Source organism: Salarias fasciatus, chromosome 17 (assembly GCF_902148845.1).
Source record: "Salarias fasciatus chromosome 17, fSalaFa1.1, whole genome shotgun sequence".
Lineage (NCBI taxonomy): Eukaryota > Metazoa > Chordata > Actinopteri > Blenniiformes > Blenniidae > Salarias > Salarias fasciatus.
This window is the reverse complement of record NC_043761.1, coordinates 6393889-6407893: the sequence shown is the minus strand read 5'-3', so window position 1 is coordinate 6407893 and position 14005 is coordinate 6393889. Positions and strand designations below refer to the sequence as shown.

Below are 14005 nucleotides of genomic sequence, written 5' to 3'. Positions count from 1 at the left end.
ACGCTACAAGCCCGACAGGATGTTCGCATTCAACGCTAACACAAACACACACGCGCACACACACACACACACACACACACACACACGAGTGAATGGAAAAGCCAACATCTTAGAAATAAACACAATGCAAACGGCCCCATGACTTCCTGCTGCAACAATGCAAACGTGCTGTATCACTCTGGCTGGCTTATGTAAGAGAGCTAACCCTGACTCTGTGTGTGTGTGTGTGTGTGTGTGTGTGTGTGTGTGTGTGTGTGTGTGTGTGTGTGTGTGGAGGGGGAGGTGGGAGTTGTGTGTGCAGGCCCAAGAGAAATCACTGTTTCAATTTGTCCAGGCACAGACAGAAAGAGAGAGAGAAAGAGAGATATGAGGGCTGCACTTTACTGAATCACATTTTTATTTTTTTTTTTCTGGGGAATTCATGGTCTGTTTCCCAGTGACTCAATCCACTTACCAACAAGGCAATTTAGCCTCCCGGGAGACGGCGGCCGGTTTGTCCAACATCGCGGCACTTTCATAAAAAAAAACGAAAAAAAACCACACCGCGTATTCTAATCTGGATCCTGATTACGTTCAGCGCTCCGACTGATGTAAGCAGCTGAAACACTGACACACTTCTGTAAATCTTAGATCACCGGCAGCCCCCCCCCCCCCCCAACCGCGATCCTCCCCATCAGTCCTCTGCTGCAGCCTCGCAGAGGCAGACAGCTGCCCCGTCGGTCAAGCGCAGAGTCATCCGAGGTGGATGAAGGCCCCGGCGTTCAGCCGCCCATCTGGCCCCCCGCGGTGACGTAACAGGCGAACCGAGCCAAAGCCCGGTCGTCACTGTTTTTGGGGGTGGCGGCAAATATTTTTCAGAAAGATTTACCTGCTTTGTCTGCTCCATTTCTAGAAATATCAGTACAATGCGCATTTAAAAATAATATAAAAACAAAATCCCAACGATGTATGAAGCATTACCAGAAGCTTTACGTTCTGAGAAGTGTTATCATGTGATCATTTCATCCACTCTTTGTTGTTTAAGAGGACATTTTATATATATTTTTTAAGCTATGGAGAAACTCAGAAGTGTAATAACTTTAACATTTCACATAAAGCTTTATGTCAGTATACCGCGATTTAATGTTTAACATTAGAATCGTAAACTAAAACTTTTTGTAGTGTATAAACTGATAAAATGATTCAACCAAGGTAAAGTTATTCTGAAGCATCAACAGCTTCAACGGCTGACATGATTGAAAAAAAAAGAATTTGGCATAAATTTAGTGGAAAGGCCCTTTATGCACAAAAAAAAGGACACTCAAAAGACTTTGTTTATGAAGAACGCTGCCTGGAATTACACAAAAAGACAATTTCCAGGGTAAATCTCACCATGGGTTCAGTAGTTTGTGAAAGCATTGTCTTCAGCAAGCGGGGGAAAAAAAACACACACACAATCTAATTACCATCTGGTCATTATGAATGTATTCAGCTTCGCCTTGTGAAGTAAATTCATCATCATTTTGGCGCTGCGGTGGTTCTGCTGAGCTTAGCATCAGCCCCAAGAACAACAACATTTACAGGAACGCTCATTAGCTCTTTCAGTTATTTCTGGAGGGGAAGAAAGCCGTAAATCAGCAACTTTAACCAGTGGCTATCTGTTCACTCTCATCAGACGGCGAGGAGGAATTCTCCACCGCAAAACGAAAGCTGTGGTGCAGCTAATGTGGAAGTGGACACAGGTGGAAGTGGCAGGTGGAGCGGGCTGCACGGGAGGTGATGGCAACACGCAGCTGACCTGTGCACCAGGTTTCGGCACCGACACTCTCACATTCAACCATTTCTGGAAAATCACCGTTTTTTTCTTTTTTTGGGTTTTTTTTTTTTTGTTTTTTTTTTTTTGCGTCACAGAAGTAGATTTTAGTTTCGGATGTGTGGTGCTATTTTTAAAATGTGATGATTCACATTTCAGGCCAAGCTTTTTCCTACATCACAAGATGAAAATCAAGCCTCATGTTTTGCACACAACAGACAAGAAATCATGCTTTGTTTATTAACTTGAGCCTGTCTTTGCTCAAGCTTTGCAATCATGCAAAAGGAGCATTCACTTTGAAAACTGCCTCTCGAAGACAAACAGATTCAGGCAAATGCACTGCACTGTGTTTATATTTCATTTACAAAAATGTGTTTAAATATGTCAAAGGATTTGGATCCCCTCTTACTGGAACCTTAAGAGGCATATTTAAATAATTATTATAAAACTGGATATATGATTAATGGAATAAAAATAAAACACAATAGATGTCTGAAGATTCTTTCTGTATGATTACATCATTTAGAACTGATATGGCAACATTGTATCAGTTTTAAATAATGTCATCATCTAATTTGACCTAGATATTCAAATGAGCATCTATGCAAATTAGATGATGACATCATTGAACTTTCCTGACTGAGGAGTTGCAACAATGTATCGGTTTTAAAGCAACATTGTTTCTTTTTTTTTACAAAACACATTAAAGTGCATCATATTTTTTTTAGGTCTTAAGCAAAAAGTTGAGAAACAGGAAACAACAGGAATCACCTGAAAATCACATTAAAGAATAACCAGTCTTAGAAACATCTGCCAACCCTGCTCTAATCAGGAGGATGATTTTTTTTTTTTCATATTTAACAGTTTTATCTGTTTGAAATATCCCGCAAAAAAAAAAACAAAAAACAAAAAAAAACTAAAGCAAACTACTACGACTTTCATTTAAACTCACGGATCCCACAACACTACTCAGATTTAATAATAAGAAGGCAAAGTACTGCATGCTGTTTGTTTCTCATCAGTCTGACACTGTAAACACCAAAGAAAGCTAAGAATAGTCCTGTAGAAGTATAACTTCTCCGAAAAGTGCTCAGAGCAGCTGTTTGTGGAACTAACAGAAACTTAAAAATCAATTTTGACCCATTTTAAGGTCTGTGGGAAGCCAAAGAGTTGAGTGATAGTTCTAAAATTATTCTCTAGAAAAGCTGTTGCTCTACAAAAATGCACTCAGTCTATTTCCTTTGCATCTAATGAGAGTATGTCACAGAAAATAATTAAAAAAAAAATTCAAAATGCAAACATATTTCCAGTAAACATTTCTAAATGAAGCGGTTTGATCCAGATTGTTCAGTTTCAATAGTAGTTATCTGAAGTGTTTTGGTACAGATGAAGAGCTGAATTAGAAAAAAATGTAATTTGTAAATTTCACCTTTTATTAGTAGATCATTTTTTTTCTAATTAACTACATAATGAGGGAATATTTATTTCATTAGAATATTTCTTTCTGGTGCTTTGTGCTTGTCGACACTAAATACAACAAAACAAACATGACAACTGAAATAATATCCCTCGGCCGTGTTTTCTGGGAGCAAGGACACAGCAAACATATAACCGTCTACGTGATCTTCTTTGAATCTGCTGCATTGTCCCCATGTGAGGAAGAAATGAGCAGCAGCTGTGTTAAAAGCCGGTGGAGGTGGCTGAACACGGCGTGCGTCACACTGAATCAGAGGTGAGGACGGCAGCGACGGCCCCGCCGCCTCCAGCGTGTCCTTAAAGGATGTGTGCAACTTGCTACTTATCGGTGAGGCCGTGTTTAAAGGATCTGGCGACCGGACACTCACGTGTTTGAAGGTGGTGTGGGGGGCGGCGTTGGCCCCTTTCTCCTCCATGTACTCCTCCCAGTTAAACTCCGCCTCCTCCTCCTCCACCTCCATGACTTCAGCATCTGAACACACACATACACAGGTTAATACACTGGACTGTGCAGGTAGTATAAAAGTTGTGCTTTCAGTGTAAGCCAACCCCCAAAACGCAGCAAATTTAGCTCATGTTCAATTGTTTTGTCACTTCTGCTGAAATATGAATTAAGTTTCCGCAGAGTTTCTGTCTGGTGACTTTCCCGGACGCTTTCCTCTCACCTGAGTTCAGCTCTTCCTCCTTGCCGTTGGTGGGACCGTGCAGCTGCTTCACTGCCGCGAAGGCCGCCGGCTGCTCCTGAGCACGAGACTGCATCCTCGACCCACTGGTAGGCGTTGACCTTTGACCCGAGGCTTCTCTGCTCTCCTTCACTGCATTTTCCACTTTGCTCCACAACCCTGCAGCAAAAAGTACATATCAATCAATTCAACAGTTTATATAATGATCAGCAAGGTTCCAAACCCAGTTTTACTGGTCATTACTTGCACAGATGCAACAATTACAGAAGTCGACAGGTTTGCTCAAGTAAAAACAAACACTATTGTCTAAGAATTTCTCTGGAAAATGATTCACACAGCAGTTCTTTAGAAGCTGCTGCTTGTCTGAACCAGAAACGTAATGAACACATGATTCAGGCAAAAGTCAGATGATATCTGGGAAATCCCAGAGAGAAGAAAAGCACAACAAAACAACAAAAGAGAAGAAAGAAAAAAAAGTACTTTTCAAAGTGAAACTAAACTCATTTTCAGATCTGACTGAAGAACCTGTAATTTGGTGTTCCTCCTTTCCGGCCGCCGAACACGCCGCATGCGTGCCGTGTGCCGGCTGCGTGTGTTTGCATACCGGAGCAAACCTCCGCCAGATAGCCAATCAGATTCAAACAAAGTAGAAAAACTGGAATGACATGAGCGGAGCAGCAATGAATGAGGTCTGCAGAGTGATGCTTTATATGGAAGACATAACAGGAAATGCGGCAGTAAATATGAATTTGTGACAAACAGAAACACAATTTGAGATATGTCATGTAGGGCCACAGGAAATATGCTTGCTCAAATAAGTGACTCTTCCTCATTTTCTACCCTCTCTTATGTGGTTTATCACTCCTCTGGCTGTACAATCCCTCACAATGAGTCTACTCTTGATTTAATTCAAATAAAACCAGTTGGAATGTTGGAATTGCAGGGTAAAACACTCTGGTTTCTTTGTACTCATTTCCCCCCTGAATATCCTCTTTTTTTTGTGCAGAATCTTGTCTTTTGTATTTTAGTTCAGTGGTGTCAAACACGTTTTAGTTCAGGGACCACATGCAAGCCAGTATCATTTTGACCAGTTAAATAGAGCCACAATAATCTTTAAATTTTTACTTGGAGTCAGGTACGCATGATGAAAATGTCTGTATTCTTGCAAAAAACAAACAATTACTACTGAAAATGACTGAAATCTCAACATGAAGCCGATTTTAATGACACTTCCTCATGCTAAATATAGTGAAATGTCAAAAAAACCGTCTCCGATAGCTGTTTCGTCATGCATGTTTTTGTAAATTCACCCTGACAGCAGGGTTTTAGTGTAGCAGCGTTTTCTGCTGAGAGAGAGCCTGAGCGCTTTTAAAAAAAGCTGCGTTTTTCAGAGCATTTTCAAGACGTCCCACCTTAGAAGTTGTTCTCAGAAAGCTGCGTTTTCAGTTTAGTTTGCACATCTTGTAGACGAGATCCTCAATTTCCACAACTCCTGCAAGCTGAATATTTGGGGTGGGATTTTTGTCATTAAATATTTATCTGTATTCCTCCATTGTGCACGTTAGTTTCAGGGTCTGATGTATCTGCAGCCTTTAATTCCACTTTTTTTTTTTAACTGTAACAGATCTTAAATATAAAAGCTTTAATAGTATTCAGTTTGTGTAAAAACGCCTTCAGAGAAAGTCTATTTCACCAATTTAGACCATTTAAAACGCCAAACTACTAGAATAATTGTATCAGACTGAACACTTTACATTTCAAAAACCAAACTTATTATGTAGAAAAGCACATAAAATACAGCCCTGAAAATAGTTCCAGTCTTTTAATTCAACAACTCACTGACTTTCAATAATCTCTTCTCCCTGTAAAGCACAGTTATTATAACCCAGTTGAAGCACTGCAGGCACAATATTACATTCAGTAACAAACGGGATGATAATTCCAGAGGATGTTACTGGAGGCGATATCCGCTGCCTTGATATGCCAAAGAGTGTTTTCCTCTTGGTAAATATGGTTTACTGCTGCTCATACTATCTTGTTTTCACAAGTGATGAGAAGATTTCACTAAATACCGAGAATCTGCACATCCTGTAGAAGTGCTTGAATGTCTCATTGTGGGGATCGAAAGCCTTCAGCCTCACTTCTATAGAATCTTTCATGCAAACATGCAGCTTAAAGTGATTCAGACTTTAAAAGCAAACACAATAAAAGCCGTTTTATGTCAGAACTAATACGGGTGTGGTTTTCCCTCCCAATCTACAGATCCTCCTCCTCCTGTAAAATTTATGATCAACGCCTCAGCAGGAGAACAAACAGCACACATCAAACATTCTGAAAACCTGAGCAGAGCTGGAAACTCTCACAAACTCTAATTAATCTCAAACTTACATCGTGATGCCAAAAATCTCACATTTTAAACAAAAGGCATAGAAGGAACTGGAAGCATGCTTATTCTAAATAGAGAGTATTTTTACACGGGTTACTTGTACAGTTTTGCACCAAAGCTGCTTTATAAATCTAATCTAATCTGTTTTTATTAGCTAAAATGACAACAATATGCTTTGACTTTATATTCGACATAACCTCAGTGAACCAGACCTTCTATAAATAGAAGCTAAAAACAAACAAACAACTAAATCAATAATATATGAACCAACAGATTACAAGAAAATTAAAACAGGCAAACAAAAGATTAAAAAAACAGTTTCAAAACTCATCTTGAGCTCGTCAGTTTAAAAACGCTGCTGGAAACTTTTAAGGCGACTTGAACTTTGCTCAGTAAGGAAATCATCTCTTGACAAAAATACATTTTTAACATGATATTTATAAACTACTCTTGTTCTGCAACACTGTTTTTTTTCAGATTCTTTCCCAGCCTGTGACTGGAAATCACGATTCCCTTTTCTAAATTTTGACTTCATGAAATAAAAAAACTGTACATTTAAAACTGGGAGACACTTCTGTGAAGCGACAACTGCGAGCTCTGCTAGTCCAGGTGCTAGACTCATCCAACAAAGTCATTAATGGCCAATATAGATGTAATGAAGCATTTAATAACAGTAAATTTCATTTGATTGAGGATTTCTCAGTGTCAACTTGAGGGGCCGTTCAATCAGAGCTAAAGGGCCACATCTGGCCCCCGGGCCTTATGATGCACACACCAGGGCATCAAATCTTATTTCTAGATGAAGTGACTGTACAACAAGTTGTAAAATGTGTGTTTTACACTAAATGTAAGACTTTCTCTCTCTCCTCTGGGAACATGCCTCCACTCTTCCAGTCTCTTCTCAACAACAAAACCGCTGGTGCCACTAATTAATCCTGATCACAGTGAACCTTAATCTCAGGGAACGTGAGCCGCTGGGGTCAAAGGCTGTCCTCAGGCAGGGCTGTCAAACATAAGGCCCGCAGGGCCAAAACTGGCTCCAAGGGGAAAAAAAGACCCAAAAATGTCTCCAAACAACAGTAAGAAAGTGAAAGAAGTCCTCACCCGGAGACAAACATGGAGCATGTTTGTCTCTTGGCTGCTGGTCGTGCTCGGTCATGCAGTCACATCACCACTGACTCACTCGCTCTCCCACTTCCACCCACTTTCATCAACCTGGCAATTAGCGGCGATGCACGCTGCCGTCTCTCCTCAAATCAGCCCCCAAAACAACTTCAAAACAACAACTCTCCAATCCCAGCACTACCTGGGCCACCCATGCTGTGATTAAAAAAAAAAAAATAAGTAAAAATAAAGATCTCCTGAGGAAGAGAAGATTTTCTGGTTTACAAGAAAAAAAAAAAAAAAAGCAGAGCAAATGAAAAACACTCGAGCTCCTGTTGAAGCTGAGTGTGTTTGTAGAACTGTGAGGCTCCAGTACAAAGGCTGTGACAGTCTGCACAACCGCCCCAGTGTGTGTGTGTCTGTGTGTGTGTGTGTGTGTGTCATCCCCCACCACACACAAACACACACACACACACAAACACACTGACGTCCCACAGTGGCTCAGGCATACATCCATTGCGTAAACAACAAGCTGAGCTAATTTGGCTCACATGACGCTGCTCGCTGCCCTCTCTCCTCTCTCCCCCATCTCTCTCTCTCTCTCTCTCTCTCTCTCTCTCTCTCTCTCTCTCTCTCTCTCTCTCTCTCTCTCTCTCTCTCTCTCTCTCTCTCTCTCTCTCTCTCAGTCTTGTGTTGATCCACGGCTGTCGTCAGCACGCGGGCCTCGACAGCGCTCATTAAAACTCATCAAAGTGCTCTCAAACCCTGGTATTAAACAGGAGGCGGAGCAGCGAGCAGCAGCTCTTCAACCTGTTTTCCTCCTCTCCAAAGTCCCGCTACGAGTGGCTGTGCGTGTGTCCCACACGGGAATTTTAGGGCCCGGCAACGACTTCAAGTGAAAACGCAAAGTTTCTGATAACGACTCCCAATGTGGAACTTTTGGAAAACTCTTAGATTCCATCTCATTTGTAGACAGCATTTAAAAGCAGAGTGCCAGTTTAAAATCCTGCTTCAAAACCATCCAAAAATGTATCGACCTCAAGACAAACACTAATTAACAGCTGCTTTTTTTTTTTCTGTTTTATATCGTTTGGATCTGATTATTACTATTTGTGCCCTTTTCAACAATCAGGCAATTTACACGCCGAACAATCCATCTATTGATGGGAATAGTGCTGAATCGCAGCCCTGTTGTAAGTTTGTCTTGAACCGCACATCCAGTCTGACCCTCATGGACAGATATAGTGTTTGTGTTGTTTTGGTTCTCAGCTGCTCGGCACGTTTCGCATGTCTCTCTGCTCCAGAACATTCACACGAACGGAGGCCGCTAAATAATCAGTCAGCAGTTAATTAAACTGATCCCGTTCCCATAATCTGTTAATAATCTGAAGTGGACTCTGAAGGCTGGCAGCTAATTTTACCCTCTGATGGCATATTAAAGGTCAAACACCTAATTAATTAATCTAATTTGTGTATAATTGTTCATTCTAGCACATTGATTCAATCAGGTGTGACGGACAGAGGTCACACCAAACACACAACTTCAGAGAGTTTTGCATGTTTGACAATATCACAAATAGATAATGGCAAATTTCATTCATGTTGCAGTGATAAAAACTCCCCAAAACAGCAAAAACAGACGTACAGTTATATAACGAGGCTAAAATAGACTAGAAAAGTCAAAACAACATTCAGCAGCTGACAGAAAGATCAGAAAAAGTTGCAAATGATGCCTGTAATAGATGAATAGAAAGAAACAGAATCTAAAATCCCACCAACATGACTCAAAAATTCAACAGATGTATAGAAAATGACTTCAGCTTATGATGAAGGCACCAAAATCTGCAGTTCTGAGACTGCAGGTCAAAGACTCAACTCAACACAACTTGACAGAAACAAATGAAAATGTCAAAAGCATAATAGAAAAATACAACTAGAACACAAAAACATACTAACCCAGAGTTATGTAGTTGAACAAAGAAGGCTACACGTGTTTAATTTTGAATTTATAGCTATTTGTCAAGCCATACACCATCTTTTTCATTGATTTACACAATTTCCTACAGAATTATTCTGAAAACCCACAATAAGGGATTAAGACTGACAGAAAGTCATAAAGCGAAGCTAATAAACTAATAACCAACAGATACTAGAGATAAATAATACAACAACCACACTAAAAATCGTGAAACGTCTTCTCAAAGACTGAACTTATTGGGCATATTTTAATTATCTCAGGATCCGATTCTCAGTTTTAGACCAGGAGGGAGTCAAATTAGCATATCTTAACGTTTCTGCTGCAGTGATAGAAACTAAATATACTGACAGAACTGAAACAAACCCTCTAAGTCCAAATAATTAAACCACACAGAGTATTTATGGAGATGAAAACTGTCACATGTTGGTAGAAAAGATAGAAAAACTATTAGATTGTGGATAGAGTACATAAATAACAGAAAAAAAGCAGCCACTAGAAAAACTCATGGAAAGATTGTGGAATGCAGGAATTTTCCAAACATATGGAGGAAAACTCTCTTCAGGCCAAATTAAAGTATGTTAGCACTGAATCCTCAGGAAGTTCAGTCTGCTGCAACAGAAAATAACTGGAAAAAAAAACAACCTGAGCTGATATATACCAACAAAAAGTCAGGAAAAAGTTAGAACTGATATAAATACAAACTGAAAAACAGGAAAGGGAGTAGCATTAATGTTAAAAGTAATGAAATAACTACAGAAACACAACAGTCCAGTGATAAACCACTTAAAAACGGAGTTTTTTGGGGGGAAAATGTTTTCAAGTTTACTTTTTTAAACTTAACATGAGTCTCAGTGAGTTTGTCTTGTCGTCTAGTGGTTGCTTTTCTTCCATTATTTGTGTACTTTATTCACAATTTCATAGTTTTTTATGTCTTTTCTGCAGCATGTGACAGTTTTTCTTGGCTCCTCTTTACATACACTCTCTGTGGTTTAGTTTTGTTTTAATTTCAAACACAAAACTCTGTTCGATCCATTTTACAACAACTTTAACTGACTTACACCAGTAAAAACTCACAAACCATGTAAAAACAGTATTAGGTAGATGTTATATCTATCAGAAAAGACACTGTTGGTGATTTTATTTGGTGACTATCCTGAAAAATGTCCCAAATCTTTACATTCTAACAGGTCAGCACATTTTAAACAGAACTGCATGAAAAGCTTCAGTGTTTGTGTCACGATCTGAGAGATTCTCCAAAAACGGGAGAACAGAATTCACTGTGTCATATTTATTATCTACGCAAACTTTTGAATATCTTCTGGAATCCTGAAGGTCACATATTTCACTCCTTTTTTTTTTTTCTTTTTAATTTATGACGTTCATGCGTTTCCCCCGAGGTCTCCAAGAATGTTCTCCTAAGACATCTCTGAGCATATATGTATTTAAAAAAGACGGTTTCTTTTTAAATTATTTACGTTTCCAAGAAGCTCATGTTTAGAAATGGAAAAAAAGAGAGAGGATAAAGCTAAAGAGGACTTTTGTCCTTTTCAAATGTGACATTTTTAGTCATAAAATCTCTCAAGTGACGCTTAATAACCGAGCTGATCGACCTGTCGGAGGATGTTTGCTGTTTATTTGGTGCTACACTAGTTAAACAAGTTTTAAAACCCCGAGGGAATGAAAACCATCCCAAAGCCGGAGCTTTTGTTCCTTCTGCGCCCGTCATTGTCACCTGTCTGCCTCTTTCCTCATCCTTAAACTTGAGCCAGCAGTTCATGCGTTTCCAGAGCCCGGCCTGGAGGAGGAAACAACCCAGATTATGCCCTGGGGGGGATTAAACTGGTCTGGGAGTGTTAATCTCAGACGCAGGGACATTTGTTGCCTCAGATTGGAGAGCCCCCCCCCCCCCTTTTTTTTTTCTTTCAAAAATTGATTAGCCCCTGATGGGGCGCGGGGCATCCACGTGTTGTCCTTCTGCCTTTCTCTAAACCCATCCATGCCAAAGATTTAATGGGGGATTTAAGAGATTAACTACCACTGCATGGGCTTGGGTTTTATTGCATTACTCCCTATTAGGTTCTCCTCTTTTAAAACCCATTCAAGAGTTGTTTCTTCTTGGCAACAGGGCGCCCGGATAAAACAATTTGTCCTCTGTTTCTTGCAATTTTTGAGCATAGACGCGAACACAATGCAGTCAGTGTGTGTTGCTACAGCCTGTGATGCACGCTGAGATCAGCAAAGTGTAAAAAAAAAAAAAGAAAGAAAAGAATCAAACTAGTGCAGCAGTCCACTTTTCTTCCAACATCAAGAAACTGGAAAACAACTTCCCACACTTGCACAACATGTTGAACACAAGCCACGGCTCGGAGACGTCGTATCTCCTGAGAGAAGGGCAAATCGTCTCTGATATTTGCCTACATCCTCCCCTTATTCAAATACAAGCTGAGAGTTAGTTTGCCAGCAGCAGCAACAACAAAGACAGAAACATCGATGATTACATTAACATGCAGTCGCTCATCAGAAAACAGACAGATTGCATTAAAGCATTGTTTGATTGTTGCTTAGGAAAAAAACCCCAGCTCAAATCTTCAAAACATGCAGCCCACTCATATTGATCCCTCCCTGCAGAGAAAATGCTTCATATATATTTCACGTTCATGCCCATGTTTTCCACTCCTCCTTAACAAGTACTCCTTTTTTTTTTTTTTTTTTTTTTTTTGCATGTTTCTTTTATCTCCATGGAAAAGACAAAAACATATATCTCTGGAGCAACAAGAAGTCTGGAAGCATCATTTATTCATGCCAGCGTCCATAACATGCAGCCTTTTATGGTGATGAATCTAATCTGGATGAGAAATCCTCTACAATAATGCAAAGGATTTGCAGAAGAGGAGAAAAAAATGGGAATAATTAAATAGATACGCGCGGTTTAACCCAATTATCTGCGTAATCGCTGAAAATGTACTCCACAGACAAAAACAATAGAGAAGAATCTCCTCAATCCTCGCCATATTAATGTGACATATTACGGGGAGGGGTGTTTTTTTTCTTTCTTTTTCTCAAACTACGTGAACGATAAAAGTGAAAGAGGAAACGTGAAGTGACATGAGGAAGAGGAGGCTGAGGGTGTCGCCGTCCAGCCGCGGTGCTGCTGCGGCTTTGCAGCCAGACTCTTCGACTTTACGCACTCACAACTGCAGCGGAAAAAAACTCCCCCGGACTCAGCACATCCACACTTTGAATTTAATTCACTAAACCTCGCTTGTGTCCATCCAAAGAAACCTTACCGGGCGCGCTATCTGCCGCCGTTGTATTTTTTCCTCCTTCAAAGATTTGGAAGGGTTTTTTTTTTTTGCTCCTCTTTAACCAAACACCAGAACAACCCGCCATGTTGAAAGTGCTTTGACATTTTGGCAGTGTCCGGTATTTTCCGACGTTTTTTTTTTTTTTTTTTTTTTTTTTTTTGTAAATACGCACCTTAAGTGTGACGAGAAAAAAATCCCACATGAGTCACGAACGAAGCGAAGCGGCGTAAATCCACACAAAAAAAACTTACAGAAATACTGCGTGTAATTATTAAAAAAAAAATACACGTTTCTTATCAAGGGTGGTATAATTATATTAATACAGTTTTTCTTAAATAAAGCAGGAAAAACATGGCGATAAATACCGGAATGCCACGCGACAGACGTCACTAAATTCAGCGCGTGAGAGAAAGACACTTGGAGTGAAGTTGGGCTCGCGGACGGATCCTCGCCACTATTTTTCTCCTCGTTTCTACAGAAACCGCCTCGTGAGCGTTTCTTCTCTGCTCAGAAGCGGAGGAGGGGGAGGAGGAGAGAGAGAATAAACTCTCCGCCGTCTTTATTCCGAAGACGCAGCAGGGACGCGCGAGCCGTCACCTGTCTTACCTGTCCGAGTTAGTGCGCGTGTGGGTCGCCTCTCCTTCTGGAGACCCCCGCAGGTTTTCTCCCTCTCTCGCTCGCTCTCGCTCTCTCTCTCTTTCTCTCTCTCGCTCTCTCTCGCTCGCTCTCTCTCCCTCTCCGTCTCTCCCCTCTTTTCTCTCTCTCTCTCTCTCTCTCTCTCTCTCTCTCTCTCTCTCTCGCTCCTCTCCTCTCTCTCTCCTCTCTCTGTCGCTCTCTCGCGCGGAGCGACGTCTTTCAGCTGCCCCCGTTTCCAATATGGCATCGGCCGTGTGCGCATGTCCAAAACAACATTACAGATATTTTCAAGCCAACTCCTTCATTGACCTTTCGGCGCAGCGGCACAAATGTTTTTTTTCCTCAGCCTGTTATAAATGGGGAACTAAAGTCCAGAAAACATGCACACGCAGCCCGGAGAGGGGAGAAAAACTGGGAAAAGCGTCACTTTAATCCACACTGAGCGTAATAAAGCTTTAAATACACCCAGGGGCGTTTCTTAACACTCCTGGGGCAGGAGGCACCTTCCCCCTCCTCTCAACAAACCAATTTAACCCTTTATATATGTAATTAAAGGAGATTAGAAATACTACATGCTTATAACACTTTGGTGTTTGTTTTGTTTTAGATCGACTGCAAAAAGTAGATTTTGAAATTTTCTTGAAC

General features: G+C 40.6%; 1 protein-coding gene across 2 annotated transcripts in view; it reads right to left on the bottom strand.

The window, feature by feature from the left end:
- The window catches only part of sfmbt2 (Scm like with four mbt domains 2), a 40346-nt gene extending 26733 nt beyond the window's left edge, over positions 1-13613 (bottom strand). For both annotated transcript variants that reach the window (XM_030112930.1, XM_030112931.1), the window contains exons 1-3: positions 13331-13613; positions 3934-4110; positions 3637-3740 (exon numbers count right to left, since the gene is read on the bottom strand). In XM_030112930.1, coding sequence (XP_029968790.1) covers positions 3637-3740; positions 3934-4110; positions 13331-13607 — 558 coding nt within the window. In that variant the 5' untranslated portion in view covers positions 13608-13613. The remainder of the gene's footprint in view (positions 1-3636; positions 3741-3933; positions 4111-13330) is intronic.
- Between the last annotated feature and the right edge of the window lie 392 nt (positions 13614-14005).